This window comes from Dendronephthya gigantea, unplaced genomic scaffold (assembly GCF_004324835.1).
Source record: "Dendronephthya gigantea isolate DGI-Jeju-01 unplaced genomic scaffold, DenGig_1.0 000205F, whole genome shotgun sequence".
Taxonomy (NCBI): domain Eukaryota; kingdom Metazoa; phylum Cnidaria; class Anthozoa; order Malacalcyonacea; family Nephtheidae; genus Dendronephthya; species Dendronephthya gigantea.
In genome coordinates, this window is record NW_021163215.1 from 173,544 (window position 1) to 199,678 (window position 26,135).

At 36.0% G+C, this 26,135-nt stretch overlaps 1 protein-coding gene across 1 annotated transcript; it reads right to left on the minus strand.

The window, feature by feature from the left end:
* Positions 1–4,755: 4,755 nt before the first annotated feature.
* Positions 4,756–15,951, minus strand: LOC114539531 (collagen alpha-1(XII) chain-like). The gene is made up of 7 exons (XM_028560167.1): positions 15,851–15,951; positions 9,358–9,665; positions 8,614–8,905; positions 7,914–8,221; positions 6,945–7,239; positions 6,246–6,550; positions 4,756–5,424 (listed from the first exon to the last, which is right to left on the minus strand). The coding sequence occupies exons 1-7, from the start codon at positions 15,900–15,902 to the stop codon at positions 5,137–5,139; spliced, it is 1,848 nt and encodes a 615-aa protein (XP_028415968.1). The 5' UTR covers positions 15,903–15,951; the 3' UTR covers positions 4,756–5,136.
* Between the last annotated feature and the right edge of the window lie 10,184 nt (positions 15,952–26,135).

A 26,135-nucleotide genomic window follows, 5' to 3' on the forward strand; every position in this document is an offset into this window, starting at 1 on the left:
AACTGTTGATTTTATAGGGATTGAAAAAACACTATCCACTTATCCAGTGGATACGCTATCCGGCTTTCATACAACCGGCCCCAGATAGATAGACCTCTGAGAGACTGAATATAGGCATTACATTGTTTGAAGTAGCCTTTTAATCAACGACAAACGAAGGTGTCGTGTGACAAGCAAATCCGATTGTGATCGTGATTCACTGGGGGCGGTTGTGAAAAGCTGGATGCGCTATCTACCGCCAGATACAGATCAACGCACTTCAGTTTCCACTTGCAATTTTTGTTGTTATTTTCGGTCTGAGGCCAAGTTCATACGTCGCATTTTGGTCACGTCGACTGCAATTCCAACAATAAATAATGAGATTGTAACCATAATTTAGCCTCATCCAAATGTGACGTATGAACTAGGCCTGATTTTCTTCTTTCATTGATGAATAACAGTGAATTATATATTAAAAGTTGCATTCAGTTATTGCATAGAGTATAGAGGTCGGCTAAAAAAAACGAGCGCGCGGGGGTGTTTGGGATGATTTACCCAAGCACCCCGCGCGTGGCTTATTTTCAGCTCACCTTTATACAATAACTGAATGCAACGTTATATATATATTTTACTATCAAAGCGCCTGGGTACGAGAGCGCCCCTTCATTGAGCATCCGTAAATTATCCATGCACTCGTTCACGTATTTTGCTGGAAGAAGTGTCAAGCTCACTGGTGTCAACAGCAGCCTCGTACCCAGGCGCTTTTATAGTAAAATCAATGAGTAAAATATATAACGTTGCATTCAGTTATATGATAGTTATTGCACTGATGAAGGTCCGGGTTAACGGACCGAAAGCTTTGCAGTATTTAATACTTACGTGGTGTACTTACAAGTTATTATAATTATATGATAGAGGTCAGTTGAAAAAAGGCGAGCGCGCGGGGGATCACTGATCTGCAATATCTAATTTTAGATTGTTTCATAAACCCCAGATGGTTTTAATGTTACATCATCACCATCAAATTGCTTCCATACATGAACCATGTTCACGACATACTTGGCACAGTTCCTTACGATGATCCACTGGTTTTGTCGCTCCTGCAACCTCTTTCAGCTTCATTTTATTCAGTGGACAAAGCATTACTGGAAAACATCGAACTAATTTTCCCCTTTGATCAAAGCACCAATTGCAACCTTGCCATTTGTTTTTATAACATTTGCCACTTTCCAATTCCTTCTTACAATGTTTACAGTAGTAGTGACCAAAACATCTTGCATTATTTGGATATTCTTCAAATGTAACCACCAATGAACCTTTATTGACATCTGAGACTTTATTAGGGTACTTTTCCTCTAAATACTTCAGCACCTTAGGTCGTATTTTCTGTTCACGTACTGAATGATGTCCAGCACCAACAATAACTTCAAGCCATGTTTTCTTCTCACTTAGAGCTTTACCCATATTTTCTATAAATTCATCAATCTTTGCTTTTAGCATTCTAATTGCTTCATCTCCTTGCTCTTGTCGTTCTTTTATAATATTGGTCACCTCTTCTTCCGGGTTGTCCTGCAGCAGCTCTTTTTCATCCCTGGCAAGTGTTTCTTCATCAACCACTAACAGCCCATGAAGGTCAACATGGTTCAATCCTCGTTCCTCATTGAAAAATGCAAACATTTTCTCGCATGCCTTTTCATTATAGATCTTCATTAGATTAGCATATTTCTGTTTGACGCCTTTACAGAATGATGATTGCTCAAAATATTTAGCTTTATAACTCTCCATAGCTTTCTCTCTCCACTTTATTCGTTTTGCATTCATTTCTGAAGCCTTCTTGCGACAGTAAATTGCTTCAAGAAGGTTTAAGAGCAGTTTTTTACATTTCTGAATTTTCTCATTATCAAGCATTGCAGGTAAAATAAAACAAACTGCACTAGACCCAGTGTTATTCTCAACTTTTATAGATTTTGGTTCATTTATAGAACAAACTCTTGCAATGTTCTCAAGGTGATATCCATCTGCTCCTTCAACTTCTTTTGCTGACACATTGTCACATTTAAATGCTTTTTGATTTGGTCTGCTATTACTTTTCATCACTTGGCATGCTCGCTTGTCAAATTCTTCGTACACAGTCAAGTACAGATCAAATTGGATTTGTGTTTCTTGAAATGTGAATCCAAGTTTTGCTTTACCTTTTTCATTATGTTTGATGGATTTCAACAGAACAGTAGCCTCCCATGAATGATCACTCAATTTTTTAAGTTCCTTAACATTAATAATGTTTTTCTTATATTGAGAAACAGTCAACTCTTTAGATGAAAGTGACTCCTGTTTGGTTTGAGAGTCACCCAGTAAAGAAATCAAACACTTAAAGTGGTCATCATCAGGAAACAAGGCTGGTTCAAGGTCAATCAATCCATCATATTCTGGCTTCAATTCAACAGACAATTGGTTCGTTGGCTGCTTTGGTAATGGTTGAACATTACTGGCAGTTTGCCACTCTGGTAATGGTTGAACATTTCTGGCAGTTGGCCACTCTGGTAATGGTTGAACATTTCTGGCAGTTTGCCACTCTGGTAATGGTTGAACATTTCTGTCAGTTTGCCACTCTGGTAATGGTTGAACATTTCTGGCAGTTTGCCACTCTGGTAATGGTTGAACATTTCTGGCAGTTTGCCACTCTGGTAATGGTTGAACATTTCTAGCAGTTTGCCACTCTGGTAATGGTTGAACATTACTGGCAGTTTGCCACTCTGGTAATGGTTGAACATTTCTGGCAGTTTGCCACTCTGGTAATGGTTGAACATTTCTGGCAGTTTGCCACTCTGGTAATGGTTGAACATTACTGGCAGTTTGCCACTCTGGTAATGGTTGAACATTACTGGCAGTTTGCCACTCTGGTAATGGTTGAACATTTCTGGCAGTTTGCCACTCTGGTAATGGTTGAACATTACTGGCAGTTTGCGACTCTGGTAATGGTTGAACATTTCTGGCAGTTTGCCACTCTGGTAATGGTTGAACATTTCTTGGTTGGACAAGTTGCTCATTTGTTCTTTTGCAGCCATAATCATTATTTACAATTGGCAACTTTGGAATTGATTGATATTTCACCCTTTTTCGATTCATCACTATTGGCATTGCCAATGGTGGTGGTAATGAGGGCTGAACAGTTATTAAAAATTCTGATCGACCTTTAAATTTATACCTCGTGCCCAAATCTATCCCAACGGTTGCCCTTCCAGGTTGTTTTGGAAGACAAAAAATGTCAAGCACTTTACCTGAGGAACCTTGTAGTTTTATGTTCATACCCCAATCGCTTTTGCAGAATTTGCCGTCGCCCTCACGTATAATAATAGTATTATTAACAAGAAATGAATTAAAAACATCCCTTTCGTTAACTAACTTGATTGAACACAACAGTGTTTCGGTTCCGCACTGTGCTGTCGATGAATGCTGGAGCAAAATAACTTCCTTTTCAACTTTAGCAAAATATTTGTAAATCCATAGGCATAGCACAACCGCGATAACCGCGATAAACGACACAATCCAAATGAAGCAATCCTGCCACATATTTTCCCAATAGTCTTTTATCTTTTATAATATTTATAAATTTCCAAGAGACGACTACAATATTTCCGTGACAGAATGGCGGAAAACAGATTACATATAGTCCAGAAGTGTAATTATGTTTTCGCGCCTCAAATTTCAAAAAACACAGCAAAATCAAAATGCACACGTCATGAAACCCTCCACTGACCCTCACATACGCAAACTTGTCACAAAAAGATGGCTACTGTGGATTTCTCATAGTAATTTTCCTGATTTTGGCAAGTGTGAGAGGGACCGACCTTGAGACAAACATTTTATATCTTTTATGCACGGTATATTATTATATATTATCTTAAAACATTACGGTGTTTTTTAATTACAGGAAAATTACAGTTCCTGGATTTTTTCCTTGATTTTGATTGTGGGTCATTTGGACCAATCCGCATGACAATGGCCTCTGAAATACCGCTGGTTGAATGACCGCATCCTCTCCAATAGCTCACGTGAAAGCGCACTTGTGCCAGTGCATGGAAAACCTTATTTATGTATGGCCATAACATACCGTATGCAGACAAAACAAATTTTTGGCAAGTTAAACAGCATATCAATTTTGTAAAAATAACCTGTATATATATTTTTCTAACACGTTATTCTCTGTGTCACTACAACGTCGCACATTTTATAGTAAATAATAAATCTCTAATATAGAGGGAACATACTTTTCCGAAACATTTAGTGATATTTATGATCACTGAAGGCACTTTGAGTGCGATCAGATAGACTCTTTCGATAATTACGTCACAACATTAACGTTCTAAATTTAGAACCACCTTAAATGAGATGGATTTCACGTTTTACTCTCACAAACCGCGTGCAGAGACCCAAAACATCCTTCTTTAACACATGAATGAGAAAGAACTTTTAACTTTGACAAATAATTGTGGAAATAAGCTGTAACACTAAAACGAAGCTACAAGGGCACGACCGGAAGCCTCGTTCTTTAGTTATGGCTTATTTCCACACTTATTATGTCAAAATGAAAAATCCTTTTCATGCGTGTGTCGAAGAATAATGTTTTGTATCTTTACACATGGCTCGTGAGAGTAAAGGCTGTTTTCCACTTACGCGTTTTTCATACGCACGTTCACGCACGTCAAAGTCGAAATCCTTATACATGTTACCTTTGAAAAAAATAAGTGAATAAATCGAAGGAACTTCTGAGTTCTCTGCATATTTTAGTATGCATTAGTTGACCTAGATGTTAAATAATAAAAATTTAAAAGCATTTAAAAAACGCGTAAGTGAAAAGCAGCCTTAAAACTAGAAATCCATCTTATTTAAGGTGGTTCTAAATTTATAACGATAATGTTGTGACGTAATCATCGAAAGGGTCTATATTGGCTTTAAATAAACTCCATTTAACGTCAATATTATTGTCTATGGCACTATTGATTATTCTGAATTGTATACCCCAGTAACTATACTAGGTATGGACCGTTGAAAGAGAGAATTTGGTTTCGACTATCTCCAGTGTCCGTCTTGGGGTATTCAGAGATCAGTTTCCTTAGCGGCGACTCTATTTTACCACTCTAGGGCATTAACTCTGAATTACTTGCTTCTGCAAACAACTTTGACAAGGTCAGCGGCAATGTACTTCAGTTCGTCGAAACTTGACGTGTAGAAGTCGCTTGGACTAGACGAAATGCTACGAAGGAAATCCTTGTTTTCCTCCTCGGATTTCGAGTTGGCGATGTATACCGTCACGATGTGAACTCCCCGCTGTCTTAATTTTGCCGCATTTTCCGAAGCCTGGGTCTGGTCATGCGCACCACCGTCAGCCACCAAGATTATCACGTTACTCACATCTGCTCTGTCACCATCGAAGCCATCGAATATCTAAATAAAAGAAAGAAAAGGCATCAATATTGAATGCCGTTTGGGGAAAAATATGTTTTTCTGTTAAAAGTCAAATGTAATGATATATAAATTGTGTTCATTGTTCAATTGTAATTTGTGTTAGGTGTCGCGTGCGCAAAGTTTCCCCGATGTCTAAAAAACATCATGATTAACATTCATAGCTTTTTTGTGATCTCTGTGGTGCCGATGTGTATATTTTACATATCTCAGCACTGTCAATAAACATCGTGACAGTATGAAAACCGCATAATGGCTTACAAGAACAGAAGTGGTTCACGTATTTTGGTCTCCCGCTGACAACGTCGACTTCAAACAATTCTTCAACTGATGAAAATTATAACGACTTTTTGGAGACGCTCGTAATAACAACTGCTTTGCCATTGCGCGTATATTGTATCAGGCAGCCAAATAACAAGCGTGCGCCATCAATGCTTATCATCCTTTATTAATTATGCCAAGTTGATATATTCCGAATAAACTGAAGTTTTAATATTTAAGGTTTACAATCACGAGCGACCGTGAGTGTTGTAAATGAGTTGTGAAATATAAGATTTGAATAGTTATGAAAATCAGTTACAAACACTAGAGGTTGTTTTTTTTTCGATACAACCGCTGGCGTTTGTAACTGATTCGCATACTTATCAATCTATTAAATTTGTATGGGGTATACAGGGTGTGCATGTGACCTAATTCATGAAATTTGGTTCTGTGATAATTTAATATAATTATTCATGATCAGAATACTATATATAATGCAAATTGCTCGTTTTTCACTGAATCATGGGAAATCATTTTCTTACCGAGCTATCCGCTAATTCCAAGGCATGACCTAACATCGTTCTTTTCCCCGCATGGTACACCATTTTGTGGATTGCACGGCTAATTTTCCTAGCTTGGTAATAACGGTCAAATCCAAATTCCGTCTTAGTCTTCCCTTGCTCGCTGAACTGTGTCAACGCAACACGATTGCTATCTTCGCCGACGTTCAGTTCCATCACAAGTTTTTGTAAAAATTTCTTCACCGTCCTAACATCTTGCCAACCAACGCTGGCTGACCCGTCCACGAGGAGTAGAATGTCGCGCTTCTGATGTGCACATTCCATTGCTGAAATTTTATTGAATAGATTATATTAAAGACGATAGAAGAAGATTGGGAAGCAAGCATGGCAATAAACAGAAAACTAAACAACTTTTTTATGCATACTGATATTCGATTCAAACCGGCATGACGTCTGGATGGAGTTTGTAGGGAGATTCAGCACGAGGAGGTGAATGTCAAAGACGATGTGAAAATGGCGAATGGAGAATAAATGGCGTGATGCGCCCAAATATGGACATGCCACGCCATTTACTTGCCATTTTCATGTCGTATTTGACGTTCACGTCCTCATGCTAAATCTCCTTTATTTCCCGCCGAGACTACGCCGAAGACCAGAATTCCTTAAGAATCCCCTAATTCTACTAAGGTCTATTCCTCTGTTAAATTTATACTCTCGTACTTTTGGGGGGTTTTGCAAAGCAAATCTCTGACGTCAGCGTTTTCACCAAATACGGTAGTTTCTTGAAATCTGCAGTAAAAACATTACTGGACTTTGAAGCCATCGCTCTAAGATCTTTCCTGAATGTCGCGACCGTCTCTTCTTCTCCCATCCCTATGGTTATGATCTGAACTCTTTTTTCGCGCAATTTCTTTGCCTCTTCGAGAGCCTTCTCTCTGTCACGTGCCTCCCCGTCGGTCAGGATGACGACAACATCCGAGACGTTTGGACGATATAAAACATTTTGGGGGAACACCTGGATGGTGGAGAACGAAACGATAAATTTTAGTTACGAGATCCTGGTATAAATCGGCAATGACGACCAGGGGCGCCGGAATATCGATAATAACGGGGGCAGATATTCATATATTCGTGTTCGCAGATCGTAAAAACAATCGATTTCAAAAGGAGTTAATAATGCAGAACACGAATATATGAATATCTGCCCCCGTTATTATCCATATTCCGGCGCCCCTGATGACGACCATTGAGTGATCAGCGACCAATCATAATAGTGAGGTTCAGATTTGACTCTAACTACCTACCGCTACTTTTAGGCATGGGCGTGGCCACTGTGGCGGGGGGTGCTGGATTGGAACATTCCTAATAATTTGCAATTCAAAGAGGTGGTCAAATGCTTCGTTATTGGAATGGGATCCAAAAAGTGTGGACTTAAATTGACATCACGGCCAAAACTATATGCGATAACTGCTTAGTTCAAAGAAAGACTTTACATCATTCTTTATATGATGGATTTTCCTTAGAAAGAGTTGCAAATTAAATGGTAGAAGGATCAATTTCAAACAGTTTGGTTTTTAGAATTCCATTCCTTCTGCGCTGAAAATTAAATTTGATCACCTCATGCGATCATAGACAACCGATCGCTTACTAATCTAGATTCAAATTTGGTGAAAATACTCGCTAACTGACCTTCGTGTTAACGATTTCCAGAGCATCTCCGGCGTCTGTCCCTCCTTCTTGATAAGGCATGTTTAAAATTGCTTCTTTAACCTCCTCGAATGTTTGGTGCTCACCCAAATTGAATTCAATTCTAGTTTTGATGCTGTGACTGAATTGTAGCAATCCAACATGGGTGCTGTGCCGGCCAACATCAAGCTCTTTGATGAGATGTATGAGAAAATATTTCATTCTTTCAAAATACGACAGTTTAATGCTGCCCGAGCCATCCAGCACAAAAAACACGTCATGATTTTTTCGGACACATCCTTTGGTGGGATCTAGCACAAGTTAAATCATACCATTATTACGATATGTAAATTTTGTAGCCGTAGCTTGCTGTTGCGAAAAATGTCCGATTGAAATAAACCCTTGATTAGCAAATGTTACACGAAAAAATAAACTCTTCAGGGCTGCTTTCCACTGTCACGTTTTTTGCACCTACGTATGTATGTGCAAGTAATAGCTTGTCCAACCCTGTGCATCCAACCCTATGCATCTATTCAATCGTTGATTTCATAACTCTGAAACTCCTAGTTAACTCTGAAATACACGACTCTGATTCGGCAAATCTGTCCTTAACTACAGTTCAAAGTTAACTAGTGTTTTATACAACCCGCCCCAGAACCTCAAAGTGTAGACTGACTAAGGTAAATCATTAATCAATACTCACGCATCGCACGAGCCGACGGACAAATTCTCTTTTTCAACGTCCGTCTTAATTTCCTGTTCGACTGAAGTGTCAAGACATTTTCTGGTATTGATGCGACAGCTGTCAACTCATCCTTCACGTTCCACGCTATCTTCGTGGCTTGAGAGAACACGGTTATGATCTCGACATTTTTTTGCTTAAGTTTGTGAGCTTTGCGCAAAACATCTTCCAACTGGGTGGGAAGAAATCTGTTGGTAAAAACGATGAGAACATCGTTCACTTTCTTTCGGTCACCGTTTTTGTTGTTGAAAACCTGAACGTGTGAAAAAAGAGCGTGAGCCATCACAACCAATTCTGTTTGCCGAAATTAGAAATCGTCATGTCAAATGACGTCATATAACGTGGATTTTTCACGTATGCCACTACGTCATGATTTGGAAGAAAAGTTTGTATCTCATGACGTCATACCAATGACAAAGACATCATGGTCCCAAAGGGTTCCGGAGTGTGAAAGAAACCAGATGCAAGCGAAAAAAGTTGTCTAGTTCACCTCTAGTTCAATTCATGCAGTTTTTACAAGATATGAAAAATGATCAGTCCCCAATTTCTCCTTAAAAGAACCTCAGCCTACAGTCTGGGAATTCTGCATAATTCTGCATGTATTTCAATATTTTTTTTCCCTTACTCAATACATGTTAATTACAGCATCTTCAGCAAGCCCATCCCAAAAACACACAAGGACATATATAGTAACTAAACACACACCTTCTTTTGTACAACTTCCAAAGCATACGCCATATCAGATTGTCTTCTCCCATGACATTTGAGCCGACCAATAGCATTGCTAAGTGAGTCAATTGAACCATATTGACCTAAGCTAATCTCGATTTTTGTTCTCTCTTTATGGTCCGCTAAAAGCAAGCCAACGTGGGTCTTACCAAGACCCACATCCAGGCGAGACACGAAATTTTGTAGAAATGTTCTTATTTTGTCGAATTGAGCAGGATCGATTCGTCTTGATCCATCGACCACAATAAAAAGATCCTGCTTCCTGTGGGAACACCTTCGAGAGCCTGAAATATAACCGATTATATATTTCAATGATAGGAGTAAAATAAGTTCCCATTTGCAACAATTGGCGGCAAGAAATTTTTGTGCAAAACTTTCAACAACAATTGGGATGGTTAAATCGTAGTTTGACTATTAACTTGTTTGTTAATCATGTCATTAACTAGTTAAATGTACACCACCTTAAAAATTCACACAACTGTTCGAGTTTGATGAATGAGACAGTAATTAAGGACTGTTTTGCTTTCAAAATCAGTCATTCACATTCAACTTATACTAACTCAAAGAAAAATCATTAACTTTGCGTCAAATACAACTTGCGTCGTGAAAACACTCCATTTAAAACTTTTTTGATGTATTGCGATCAAAATGTCAAAGCAGTTAAAAATATTTATCAATCAGTCGGGCAAAGATTATTTGTTTTATATAAAGGATTTCTAGTAAACTCGACTTCTCACGAGCGTGGGAGGTCTTTACACCACAGGTCGCTGTGGGAACCAGGTATGTCAGCCTCAAAATGCCGCCCCAATCTCGAACCTGAGCCAGCATTCCTTCGCGGAGGCATGGTGATGCTTTAGGAACACTAGCAAAATTCAAGCTTTGATTGTTTTTTACCAATTCTTGAGCTATTCTTGTTCATTGCGTTCATCATTCATCGCGATCAACACGGCAGTTTCGTGCGCCATTTAAGCTGCTTATTCCGGCGAGAAATTACCGCAAGAGAATATATGTAAAAAATCCAAAACAAAATTTATATGCGAACGTAGAAATAGTTCGAACTGGGAATTTTAATATTCGTCTTCTACTTTAGTACTTTATTAATACTTCAAAAAATGATTATATTATGAATCACGAAAAGTTCGAAAAGTGTGTTTGTGGAGGCGGAAATTTAATTAGTTTGAATCTCGATTTCGAACGAAAAACAATTAATGTTATAACCACGACTATAAACCATCGTCGTTGTATTTTAACTAATAAACGAAAAATATGCTTATGAATAATATCGCCAGTTTTCACATGTATTTATTCACACGCTGCTCCTTACGTGGACGTAACCATGTTTACATATAATATGATGTTACGCGGAGGACTGGGGTTGAGTTCACTGCGATGATTTTACTAGTGAACTGATTTTCGTGCAAAATTTGCTGGTTTTCCCAAAGCCTCAGCAAGCGTCTGAGTTTGATGTCGCCGGCACCACACGGGAACATGGGACGGTTTCATTTGATGAATAACTTGTAAACAATTGGGCTGGTGTGCAAATGGCGCCGTCAAATTAATCAATTCTATATTCAAACTTTTTTTCAACTTTTAATTATTCTATTATACATGCGACCACATTTTCAAATTGTAATCAGAGCTGACCTTATAACTCTGTCGGCAGAGCCGAACGAGATACTAAATGAAATCGTGGATTTCATTTCAACAAATGTACCGAGGTCTAACGTAAAGAGAGCCGGGATCATGTCTCATAAAAACTGCACCAAAGCCAAGCCATAACAACGAATTAATTTGGAAGAACACAATATAAACTTGTATTGTGGTTCTTTCCGGCCTTTGTAATGTTTATATTGCTATATTGTTATACACGTATATAGGATAACACAAATAGGACTTTTCGGTTGCTATGTTACAATTGCGTTGGGGGCTCGATTTTGATGCATTTGTGACGCTTGCCGGAAAAACCTATTTAGTGCTTTTTCTTCACTGAAGTGAACTGTCACAATTTTAACCTAATTCAAGTGATATGTGAGCTAATAAAATGGCTGGAATAAGTGCTATATACTGGAACGAACACAAAGTGACAAAAAAGAACCTTCTGGATCTAAATATCTAAAGATCTAAAGCACTTCATAGTAGTAACCTATATGTAGGGTATCCCGAATATAGTTTGTTCTTGATTGATTCATTGAAAAAGCTCTGGTTATGTGAATCATACAAAGGGGAAGTTTCGCCGTTTATTCGGGCAAAGTTTAATGTTAATAAAATAGAAACCTATATTCAATAGTGGAAATAGAAAAATCAGAAGAAACATAAATTCGTGCCAACAAATTATAGCAGCTCCCAGTTAGGATGACTGGTATAAGAGAGTTTTCTAGCTCATTTGAGAAAAATAAGATGAACTTTGATGAAAAAATGGGAGACAGGATAGTTGTGGAGGGAATAACTATAGAATTCCCTGCAATTATATACTAAGGAAAGGCTGGACAATAAAATAAAAAGTTATTGTAGAGTATGAATAAGTTATTAGAACGAATATAGTAAATCTCGCTGCATGGTATACTCTATAGTTGTGTCTTCGTAGAGTAATATATAGCTAGATCGTATATAACTATATATATATATATATATATATATATATATATATATATATATATATATATATATATAATATATATATATATATATATATATAATATATATATATATATATATATATATATATATAGTTAACTCTATCATGTTCATCAACAATTAGACGACGAGCTTTCCGCATTTTTTGTTCACATCAAAATATTACTATTGTTTCGATACTGAAAACTCTGCGAATTTCAATTTGAATTTGATTTCATGTTTGTATATATACTTATTTGAGCCTGCATGATCATTTCTATAACTCCTGTACATTGGTGTCAAAGCCTAGCAGCATGTGTATTTGTAAAGCATTCTTTAAAGTTTTGCACATTACAATAACAAAGACTCGGTAAAAAAATAAAAACAAACAATTGCCACAAATATATATTTAAAAGCACGATGTCTGCCTTTATAGTGTAATAATTATATGTATAATACATTTTCAGAAGGATTTCACCGCTATTAAAAGTCTTTCCGACCCGAAAAACCGTATCTTCGGCTTGAGTTTTCCAAACGAAAATTTAGCAAAAAGCTAATAGTGTCTGTTATGCATTTGATTGAGACTGAGAATTAGAGTTATTTAGGTTTCATTTGAAGTGATTCAAGCAGTTTCAGTCGAAACTTTCGACATTTATAAACACTCTGGTAAATAATAGCCAACGCTTTCTCTTTTATCTTTGTACAGGCTGAAAACTGAGTGGAGATTGACCTGTATATACCATATTATAATATAAGTTATATATATTGGTGACTTTTCGCATCACAGGTTACTTACACAGCTATATAAACAATCAATATCGCGCTTCTGTACTAAAGGAGCGTAATAAGGAGACCTATGACGGGTTTAATCGAGCTTAATCTGTGATTCTTTGGGCATAATGAAGTAGCAAACGGATTGTTTACCAGTAGTGTGTTAAAAAAATTTCGCACGGTTATTTTCAAGACCGATGGCAAAAATAGCTTTCACAAAGAGAAGTCTATTCCAAATTTAGCAAATAATAATCTCAGTTGAACTCCGAAAATATCTCTCAGCGGTTGGTCGGGCTGTATTTTTAATAACACTTTATACAAGGAATCCCCTTTGTATAATGACCATGATCCCAAGACGCTTCTAGACGTGGTTTCACTATGTAATTTTGTAACGAGATGAAACGATGAAAGCAGTTAGAAAATAGGCTATGAGTTGATATTAAGTACTTCATTTGAAAGGGAGTCTTAAGTCTTGATGACTCATTGCATCTCCAAGGAACGACAAGTCTCGCGTGATATTGTTTTTGTATAGCAAATAACGTTGGTAAATCATCCGGTGAGCGAGACAAAGGATGACCTTAGATCGCCCGTTGCTTCAAGCATAAAATACACCTGCATCGAAATATGGCGTCAATCTTTTCATACGTTAAACGTTTGTCATATTTTCCCACATTTACGGTGGTCACAACAACATTTTGTCACAGCAACTGTATGGCAAACGTTCATCGCAACAACAATACACGTTTCTCAAAACAAAGAGATTATGAAGTATTCATTTCCTGATATAAGGCAGGCATGAAGGCCATAGAATTATTTTATATTAAGCATTCTTTAAACGCTTTAGGTATAGAAAAAAAGATGAGAAAAAACCAGGGGAAATGCATGGAATTTGTAATTTCTACGCCCCTGTTGAGCGGCAAAAACTTTGCAAAGCGTCTTCATGACGAATGAAAATTTTTCAACACGGAAAATATCATGCCGATCACGTATTTGTGAGCATAGTTTATCAATCACAACTGATTAGGATCGCAAGTCCTTATAAAGTTCTCAAATCTAAATTTCGCAGAAAACTCTGGTAATGCAGTCGCAAAAGTGAAACAACATTTCTTTCGTTAATTACAAAAGAAAGACAAAACAATTGCGAATTCTCACCTGAATAAACAAAATTAGACAGGTCTGGACAGAACATGAAGTTAGAGTCTAGTGCAAACACATAGAATTATATATAGTCTATAAAAGATTTAATTAACTTCGGTATAGTCCCTATACTGCTATTTGATGTCGTAAAAAAACATGCAACGACTCCATGGAGAGATATTAAAAGTCGGTTAATTGTAGTCCTATTATGTAGACACTAAATTTATCAAAAATAATTTGATATCAAGCAGATAATATATTTTGGTGGAATATATATTTTTATAGTCTTTATGAGTTACCAATATACATTTGCCTCAAGACAAAATACTTTTGTCCGTTCCTAAATGTGTGAACGTGTACAGATTTCGCACAGGGAATTGATCGATTGTGTTAAGCCTAAAGGTTTTATTTCTCCATGCATTTAAGAGACAAAATTAGCTAGCTATAAGGTACGATTTACCTTCTATCTTCATTCGTGCAAATAGGATGGCCCAAAATTTCGATATTCAATTAATATCATGTTTATTAAGCTCAAAAGCGGGAGTTTGATTTCGATGCTCAAAAGTACAGAGCGCTAGCTGGCCTCGAGGAAGAGAGTTGCCTTTTTTTCCCAACTGTCTTTTGGTAGAGATTTACCTGACCATACTAATTAAGAGCATGTGCGAGCAATCATTTAATTCTATAGACGAATGGGTCTTTCAAATGCGTTAGTGCTATATAGACTATATATATTTATTAGCTGACGTATCATTGAAGACTCCATGTATATATGATCAATTTTTTACAAACATCATATCAAAGCTGGGCAAACAGCAGTTAAAATGCATTAGTTACCATCACAAGAGTACCCTATAGTGGAGAGCGCACCTATATAAATATTTGTTTATATGTAACAACATGCAATGATATATGTTTTTTTATTTTCAACCGGATTTTGGACCAGCCATGTCTAGACAGTATATTTAAACATATAAAGCCGTTTGAATTACCGTCAGACTTTCGCAATTTATATATTCAGTTCAAGAATTCCCCTCACCTTGTTCAGGCAGTTCTGCCAGACGGCACAACATTTTTGGCCCAAAGTTTGAATAATATACTACATCCACGCTGATTCTACAACCACAACACGGTTTACTTAAAGCCATATAGCTAACCTTCGTGAAATCCAGACATAAAGCGCATTTGCTAAACTGAATGTTTGCAAGAAATGAATCAGGTTTTTTTGTCAATGAAGAGTATAAATGCATGATATATCCCCAAGCAATGGAAATTTGTGTCCTACGCACGCAATTTCGTTTTCCCAATCACAGATTTAGGAGGAAATGAGTTTGTTTAACCTCAACGGTAGAATTAAACTGCATGGGACGTAGCGTATATATGATTTTGTGACTTCATGTAATAGATCCTGTAGCTTCGAAGAAGACAGGAAAGATTGTCATATAAATTCGGAAACTCTTCAAACAAAGAATTGTTGATCTTTTAGTGATCATGTTCGGCTAACGATCACAGTAACGACCTAATAACCTGTGGGCATAAGCATAACACCTTTGATATTCAATTATAGCATCGCAAAAGTGTAAAGCTTACGTGAAAGTTCGCAACAAAACGAGGTATAATTGAGGCATTAAACAAGATCGAAAATTGCTCGGTGAAATTCAAGTCATGTACAACAAACTCTAAAACTCCAAGGTGAATGTCGAGATAACACAATTTCGTTCAGTACAGACAGTACAGCCTTGCTAGTACTCTTTGTTAACATTTATCTAACCCAGAACTCGTTACGTATCGAAGAGATTTGGAATCGGTTGTATGTCGTGCAATCGTACCTGGATGTGACTTGATGTTATATACATATAATATAAACCGCAAATCCGGCTGTAATATAAACTAACAAACGCTATGTAAATATTACAATGTATACAGTGATTTATCACAGATTTTAACCCACCTTCCGCCACAGTGAGGAGAAACGCCAAGGCATAGATCCCAAAAGCAAACATCGTCGAACGAAAGAGGTTACAGACAGCGGAATGCTAGCTTTCTTGCCAAGCGCTGTGAGTTTAAATACATTCAAATTCTTTGTCCAGCGTACCGGCCTTCCGGAGTACCTAGCCACTTGTTTGAACAAGTTACGCGGTTGTATCAATATTTTAGGCATGCATACATTTGAATGTTTAATGGCGCATTAGGGAAAGCAAAACAAGTAGGCTTTATGTCGGCGCGTGATAAGAATCAAACACGATTTGGGTGGTATTTTGGCACGGGAGAAAGATTTTACGCATCGTAGAATAGCTACATGGAAATTTCAATGACCACTTTAGCCTTTTACAAACCGCACTATTGAAACCATTATGGAATGAAGAAACAACATTTCTCATGCGTTATATAACTAATAACGTTGATATATTTTAGTAAGCTTTGCGTTCTAAGTTCAACAATAATTGTTTTTAGTCTACGGAGAGTATTTTCATAATGTCCGTAGTTACCGTATATGGTTTTCACATGGTAACAAAATACCGTTTAAAGCATTTGTTTTGTCTATATATATCATTAAATTGCAAGATATCTCAGAAGCTTAAATTAACGTCCTCTTTTAATATTAAACTATATGTTTATAAATAATTATATATGATTTCATGTAATTGCTTGCATATATGAACTTAGTTTCTGGTCAACATCGTTCCGGTCACATGGCAAATGCACGCGCACCTATAATATGCATGCATGTGCATGGCATATACACAAACGAACTATACACAATTTAGGCATTCTAAAGTGAGCACGTGGTTCATTATTATCATTCATAGCTGGCGCGATAATTATACCTCAATATTATATATTTGACCGAAGGCTATATCAAATTACCTAAGATTGAAATATTAACTGGGAACTTTTTTTGAGGTTCACACACTTGTCGTGTTGAAATGCGAAGTGTAGTGGAATTGATTCAGTTTTTCTCTACTAAATATGGCGCGTATTCCTATAGGAGTCTTCTAGTCGCGAATATTTACTGTTCATGCACGTATGTTAATTTCAGTTTTTTTTATTCTTTGCCAGACTGTGAAATGATTGCTTTGTAATGATCGAAACCCCCCCATCGAAGGAAGGTAACTCAAAGGGTGGCATTTGCGTTCATTTATCGTTAAGCGATAAAGTGTCATATTCCGTTTTCGAGGAAGTCGTCAGCTTGAAGAGCTCATGCTCCATAAGTTTCAGTCAAAGGTGCAAATTGAAAAGTAAAAATGTTTTGTTGGCATTGAAACGTAAGCTCAACATGTCGTCTATTACCCATATAAAGGCATTATTGCGGTTAATGCACTTCCAACGAAAAAAAAAGCTTTAAAACAAACATCGGAAATTATCAAATAAAACATAATTAGACGTAATTATTGTGTATATGAACAGTTTTGCCGACATAAAACCAAATGCATTGACCATTTGACCTGCTTTGTCACGAAGCCTGTATACTGAATCGAAACAAATTAGTCAGTGAGTTGTTTTATGTATTTTGTCTAGAATGCAGTTTTTTACCAAAGCTTCTTAACGTATAATTAATGAAATTTTCATTAGTAATTTATAAAACGTAGTGTCAATGCATGATATTTACATCCAGTCTGAGTTTGAGCAAATATCACTTTCATGCAACGTTGACATTTCTCTATCACTTCCAACTTCGATCGCAAGCTTGTCCGAATTTCTTTATCATTTGTTTAAAAAAATAAGAGATATCTGGCACAGTTTTTGAATCATTGATATTTGCAAAGGGGACCGACCCAAAATTCTGTGCCCTGTGGTGAATATCATTTTGATCAAAAACTGGAGAACAAACGACAAACTCTGGACGTTTCTATATCATGTTTTTATCCTGAGTATAGGCATGCATGTAACTGACTGACCTCATTAGATCGAGAGAATCTAACAGACTATACATACATGCATACAATAGCTACTTATCATCAGTATCCAAAATTGGCAGTAATTCTGCAATATATTATGTTCTTAAAATTTCTCGTACAAAGGTCGCAGGAATCCTTCTCGCCAGAAGAAAACAACTGACCCACAACATTTAGACCACTGATCTAAACTGAAACTACTTGTGTGCATATTATATGCATGCATGCATTATGCAGGATAAAATATCATTTATATGGTTGAAAGTCTATATATATAGGCAGCCATGTTGGTGTGGTCACGCATAATGTACAGCGGCATCGCTAATATGTTAGAAGATAGTCGCGTAAAGTCTGAAGTATTGGGAAAGGTAACGGTAATACGGCCTGGATACAAATTAGTCCCCATGCATTACGTCTTTTTAATTCGCTTAAAATTTGATAAGTAATGCACGAGGTCACGCCAGAATAGCCGCCTTCGTCTTTTGCCTTCCGAAACGCATTCTATATGCGAAGACATAAATTTGCTTGATATGTTATTTTAAAACTGAATCAACAGACCAGCTCATTAGAAATATTCCGACTTCAAATGTAACTCATTCGATTCAAAAACACTAGAAATAACCGCTTTCGTGCATGTGGCCCACATATTAAGCACTTGACATTTCGTAAAAACAAGATTCCTATTAAAACTCCAAGACCAAGGCATGTATTATATTATCATGTGGCCATTTATATCTTCTTAGTGAAGAGCGCGGGGAACAAAATTCTATAGCTAAAACGTGACACTGACATCCAACGTCAACAACAGACATAGTTAAACTCGTATAAAAACTCGTATTTTTAAGTTACATGCACTCAGCACTCCGCATTTCTACAGATACCTGTGTAACAGAGCTGATATCATCGATTCTTTCAGCTGTCTGCCTGCGGGTATTTACGTGTAATATCGGCATGTTTTTGCCAAGGGTTTTGATCTGGAAAAGAAAGGAACTTTCATATATCCGGTACGTAAAAATAAGCAAGATATTACTCAAGCAGCCGTGCAGTTATACGACAAGTACTTTTCAACAGAAGAAACTTCTTTCACCAATTTGCATTGGAAGTAGAGTCGTTTTAAGTGTGCACTTGGCGCTTAATGGACTTATAAGGGTATTTTATTGGAAAGAATACGCGACATTATGTGTTATAGCTTATATAGACACATGCATGTTGCTGAGGAAAACGGCAATTGCTCCATTGGCATATATTCAAGTTCTCCATTCTTAGTCAAGTATCTAAATATTTTGAAAAATTCTTTCATTGCAGGAGAGTAACAAAAATGTCTTCCACATCAATCTAAATATACATTTCGGGAAATGAAAACATTCCGTGTTTCGCACACATTGTTCATGCGGACACTTACTGCCAAGGGAATTTTCGAGCCCGTATGGAATGTATAGGGGGGGGGGGAATTAAACACACCCACGGATTAACTTTCATTTTTTGTGTCTCATTTCTATTTTTTTCCCATTGGCATCGCATACACAGTAACATTTTGCACAGTCCGAACTGCAATTTTGAAATGCTATATGTTTAAACACTACAACACGATTTTGGTTTGTCATTCTTCAGTAAAAATGAATATATAAATGATTTTATGCCTCAAAACAATCATACGAGATTTGGTCTACAATTAGAATTACATATGACAGACAGTCGCTTTAATCCTACCAGGGGCCAGTTGTATAAAAGACAAGTTAACTTTTAACTGTAGTTAAGGACAGAATTGGCAAATCAGACTCGTGTATTTAATTCTGAGTTAACTATAGGATTAAATCATATATGCAAAATGTATAATTAAAGAGTTTTATACAACCGACCCCAGGACTTTGTGAACAAATGTTTGGGACATATTATGGTTGATATATAGGAAACATGTATGTTCGAGTATGGTAATATTGCAATTCAATAATGAAACTGAAACGACGGAAACCTCTAATTTATTATATTTAACAAGTAAATATACTTCGCTGGCCTCAAAATTTCAAATATATGAATTATACTGAAAAGGCAAGCAAAACATTGTTGCTAATTTAGTTGAAGTGATGTGGCCAAATTGCCCGTAAAAATTGCATTGAAATGACTATATTGAGTTGTTTTTTTAAATTTCCCTACCATTGTTTTGATTGATTGATTTACTTTTTAGAATGGTTCCTTATGCTTGTGAAATTATGCATGACCAAAAGCTATATCGAATCCAATATCGTAGCTACTTTTCATTTTTAAGCCTCCTACAAACACTGTAAAGCAGAATTCGTTAAAATTTTATTTTGAAATAGTTTGAAATATCGATTTTTCATCGACGGTCAATTCTGCATGCTTTCTACCGTATAGACGAAAAGAAAAACTAGCAATTGATTATTTCTGCATGATTTGTGGTATAACTCAGCCGGTATTTCGCCAGAACATTAAGCCTCGGCTACAGGGGCGATTTTTGACGGCGATCTTCTCCTTTTGGTGTATGCTATTAAGTAAATTTAACAGAATAGGTTACTTTACTTCGTCCAGCTTATACACACTGCGTACATAGTTCACACAATTACACTCAAATGGCGGAAAGGTTCAAAATGGAGAACAAAATAATCTATTTATTGAACAATTAAGCTGAAATATATCAAGTTAAAAGGGGAGGTATAGATAGGTATAGGAGGACATATATAACAGCATGATTGCGGTAAAAATGAAACTATTTCTTCAGTAGTAATCATTAGCTAGCTATATCGATCGCAACATCGTTTTCAACGTTGTCGAGTTGTAAAAAATTTGATCGTATATACTGAGTATATGTAGACAGTCTTTACTTGAAATGGTATAAGTATAACAGTCATCCGTGATAACACAGGACAGGTCACTCTCCATATATAATATATAGTATACGTTGGCTGAAGACAGACGTTCATATCCGCCAAATACAAGACTGCAAGGGAGGAAAAATAGGAGCGTTAAACACTTGAAGTAAGACGTCCACACATAACCGCGATTTTGGCATCGCTTTGGAGTTTGGAGTACACATTCGAGTGAAAAAACTTTAAAAGAGGAAGTATTGAGTTTTTGATGTAGATGACGGAACTACGGAACTCAGGGTTTGGTCCATCACTAGGGCGGGGATTGAAAACAAACACATACATGCCGCGTACCTATACAACGCATAACTGCATGTTTTAATTCAAGAGTACGTTGCAGCTAGTCCTAATATTATATAATTCGTTTGCATGCAAACGTTGCAGTATACTGATAAGGAAGGGATGGGTAATATCAACTATCCTTTCATGGTATAGCGTCAGAAATACATGCTGTCATGCATGCATCTAATTTAAATTGAAATTAGTTACAGACAGTTACATACAATATTATGCAGAGTCACAAGTTCAATACCCATAGCTATGCATCAAGATACAACGTCTGTATTTAGTAAATGTCAACATACACTATATATACTCATATTATGTACGCATAATAGTTGCATGTGATTTTATAGAAGATGTCCTTATATATACAGTAATGATATCTCCAACCGACTAGCTGCATGAGAGCTTGCATGACTTTGCAATTGAGTATCTGACCCTAAATCGTACTATGAATTGAGAAGAACCTTATAGATCATTATTAAGCAGGACTAATGGGGTTATACAGAAGTACTTTTATGCGTGGCTATTTGTTAACGCGGTAAATTAAAAATAAACATTATAGAAATAATATCAACCAACATCAGTACTTAATCTAAGAAGCATATCTGATTTAATATATTAATTTAATAAATAGAATTAAATATCATACATTTTTCGTCAAAACAAATGAGGAAGAAATATATACTTATATAATCAATATTTATGAATAGTTGAGCAAAACCACGACCGAATTTGGCTGACTTGGTCTGATCCTCTCGTCCAATCTGGATGAGCGTGTGAAATAATTTTGGCATTTGCCGTTTTAAATGATGACTAAATACAGACAAGTGGAGATGGTCTTAAAGAAATGTCACATAACTTCAACCTGTGCTTCTGTATTCAGAAAAAAAGTTGAAGAACATCCACTTGCATGTGCCTGAAATATTACACCAAACTATACTAGGTGCATGATTCCCAAACTATACAAGGTGATTCCCACACATGTAGCACTCAGATATTAACTGCTGCTTTAACATTTCATGTATTGACCAAACTTAGTTGAATAGCTTTATATTAAAACTTAAATCTCATGATAAATATACACAAGAGTCTAAAGTTTAACTTTTTATAATTTTTGAGTTTTTATTTACAACATTTCGCCAAGATATCTTCATGCAGACCAAATTAATGTGAATTATATAAAATTACATTGGTGGATTTGACTAAATGAAAGTTAATCATACGTTTCTTTCTTAAAAAACCTCTGCCTACGATAGTTTAATTGAAATATTTTATGCTCTGAAAGTATTTAGTATTTTGACTGATTTAAACGAAACAAATTTATATAAGGCAGTCCATGTGATTCATTCCTCGCTCTATGAGCTAATATAAAAGCGTTTAGGTATAAGTTTTTTGGCACTGAATAACAATATTTTTCAAAGTTAACCAACATAATTACGTTGCAATGACGTCAATTGACAAGCAATAATTATGAGGACTAAGCGCGTGCTGGGGACTCCAGTAGGGAAAATTAGAGGGCAGCCGGTAATTGCAAAATACACGTGGATAATAAGCTATTTGTATAAGACATATATTGCATGACATCAAATAGGGTGATCGAGTTTTCATTAGTTTATGAAAACCGATATTCTTTCAGAGGGCCTGAAGAATTTTTGCGATCGATTGTATCGAGTTTTTGGACCATGGATTATATCAGGTCACGATATACTGTATACTCACGTTAGAGTAAAAAAAAACGATGACAATGCAAAGGAAATAATTTTCAGACTCTTAGCTGAGGCATGACAATTAAGTAAAATGTTATAATTATTAATTGAACTTTGAGTGTTGCACGTAAATCAAGGAGAACAAATTGTTGGACGTAAATTAAGCACAACTTCTACCCACGTCAAACTTGCATGCGGTATAACTTTGAAAGCTAAAACGGACAGCAAACTCTCACAAACAGCTCTTTAAATTAAAGGTTTTCACAGTGACAATAGTGAAATGTATATTGTAAACGGTAAAGGAATGAGTGCAAGTTCTAGATAAAGCCTCGAATGCAAATCAGCATGTGCAAATAAGCTGCATAGCAAGCTGCCATTAAAGGCTGTTTTCGCCACTGTCGCGTTTTTTGCACGTACGTACACGCATGTAAAAGCTTAAAATTTTCCAAGTTGTTGTAAAATTGCAGGTTAAAAACTATAATTATTAATTTATTATTATTCCCATTACTTTTGCTGAGTTTAGTGAGCTAAGATTAAACATTTGACTACTGAGACAGAGAAGACAGAGTACTGTTAATGATGAATTCAAACAAACTATGTAATGTGTTCACTAAGCTATATATGTCATCAAATTTGCTTCAATTATACTACCTAAAATATTACCTAACTCTCGATTTTTCGATCTAAGGACCCCACACACAAATTCTCTTGAAAAAAGCCCTCAGGTCGGAAACGCCGAGAAGTTTTCTGGTATATTTAAGGTAATTTCTTAATCACATTTGATGAGAAACTATTCGAGGATTTTACCACGCTGTTTCCTGGTTATTTTAGGACACATAATAGAGTAATTCAACACAACACAAAACTGGTGACACGATGTCGCGGTTTAAGGAACTGTTCAATAAACTAATTTAAGGAACGATTTAACGGACAATTGAATTTATTGCGTAAATGAGCAAAAATAATTGACCCAGGACAACGATTTGAAAATAAATTTTATGCGTGGCAGTATCCGAAGCTGCCTAAAAAGAAATTTGAAAGGTGTTACCAGAAGACCAGAATTCATTGGGAAACGAAAACGTTTACTTGAAGGGCACTACTTCTACCCTATTAGGTGAAACCATTTAAAAAATGTCCGCTTGATTCAATTTCTTTGTGATAGTATATTCGTTTTTGTTTCGTTTCAATTTGAAATTAAGAATTTCAACATTCAACTCTAGGTTGAATATGCCATATTGAATCAAGATTTTATACCAGAGGAGGCACTTGATTTACTTAAAGAAACTTTAAATAACTCCATAATGGCAAAGTGTCGAAATGTACCTTGTCCCTGATATAACAAAGATAGTTCACATCAATTTTTTGCCTCTTATGAGCAAACATAAGCTTGTAACATATTTGAATTCTGGATGAATCATGTGAGTGGATTATTTGAAAACATGGAGAAGACATGAAACTAGTTGTCGAATGGAAAATAAAATAATTTCATTAAGTATTTGTTTTGGAAGGTATAACACAGCTTGCTCTCAAATATTTGTGAACTCAATTATGCAGGAAAATTACAAATCAAGAATTATTTTTATATAAGAATGAATTATGATGAATTCATTTTATGTAAGATATTAAATGACTGAGGGTACGGATTTAGAAAAAGACTTGGACAAATGATGATGTCACTATAAAGCACAATATTGTTCAAATGGCTGAAATGAATTTCACAAGCGTAGAATACAACTGATTTAGGATTTCTTAATTCATACAACATCAGTCTGCAATTAAGAGCTGTTCAGGAGTATAAAGCTTTACTTTAGGTAATTAACCCACTGCCCCATTGGTACAGAGAAATGTTTACTCTTTGAACCAAATACATTGCATTATCTACAAATGGTGATATTAATTTTATTACAGCTTTGAACTTTTCATTATAAAGTATTTAACATTCATTCTCCCTTGCTTATTTTGCACCCAACCCAGGTATGGGGAGAACTGTCTGTGCTCCCCCAGAATGGCCCTGATTACTTTCACCCAACTTGTCCACAATTATTTACGATTATCTTCAAATATTGCTAAATCGTGACGATCTAGTTATTTAGGATTCCTCGCCCTTCTGCAATATTTGAATTCCCATCATACAAAAGCAATTATCTGCCTTGAAACTGATGTTATTTTCGAAGCCATGTGCTCATTAAAGTAAGGTTTAGTTTCTCCAATCTTTTTAGATTTGCTGTTGTTCAGTTCTGTACTTCAAGCACTAAAAACAGGATGATGTTATACAGTCAGTTTTAATTCTTCTTAAATGTTCATACTCATTCTGATGAATCATCATAAAGTTAACTTTGGCAGGCATTGTGATGTATTTTGTGGGCTAAAATGATAAATTTGAGAGGCTGAAATTATTTTAGCCTGCTGATCTGAAGTGCTTACCCCTTGCAATTTTTTATACAAAAATTGCCTTTTAAAGAGTTGATGTTTGGGGCATAAGTGGTTTTTGGCCCTCCTCAGAAAACATTTTAGCCACCTTGGAACACATTTAAAAAAGTTTGGAGTTAGGCGAACACCACATTTATGCCCATGAACATCAACTCTATTGTTATATTTTAATTAGGATGTGGTTACCAGTGTTTTACCTGCACCTACTTTGCATCTAACTGCCCATTATTTTCCTATCAGTTTAAACAAGTAGAATAATTACATTTGTAAATTTATTATTGCATGTACATTGCATATTGAATTCAACCTGCCATGTATTGAATCATTCGGGAACATTCTTTCCAGTGTATTTACATACATTTCATAGTGCAGAAATAAAATCTTGTAAGCAATAGAATTCACTTTAAAGTTTATCATGTATGCACCCTTAATCCCTCATTTTTCAGAATGCAATAGAATATTCTGGTCAGGTTAACATATGTTGCAGATGTAAGCTTAGGGTCTAAATTAACATAAAAATTACAAAGTAAACTTAAATAATTTAAATGAATATTCTTATTGTATATTTTATCAAGAATATATGTTGTAGTTTTGACATTTTATGCTTCATGTTTAAAAGCTTTTCTGCTTGCTTTATTATAATCTCCAAGCTAACCAACGGTGTTTTTGTTTATACTATTGAAAAAGAATATATGAGGATATATATTGAACATGTGTATGACACAGATGAATTAATGCTGTGATATGCTGCTAGCAGAAAAACAATATTGAGCTTGTAAACTAAAGGTCAAAGGTTCAATTTCTACTGTGGTCAGGCTAGTACTTTAGCTTACAGGGTCACAACCAGCTGAATGATAGAACAAACCTATACCCTCTCAATTTCCAGTGTTACCAAACCCAAGTTATTCTACAGGAATAGTCCACAGCAGTAAATTATTTTATAGCCGAACGCCAAAAATCTCACCTAAACAGATACTGGGGATTGCTCTTCTATCAATAAAACTTCAAGATAATCAAAATGACTGAACCACCCATCT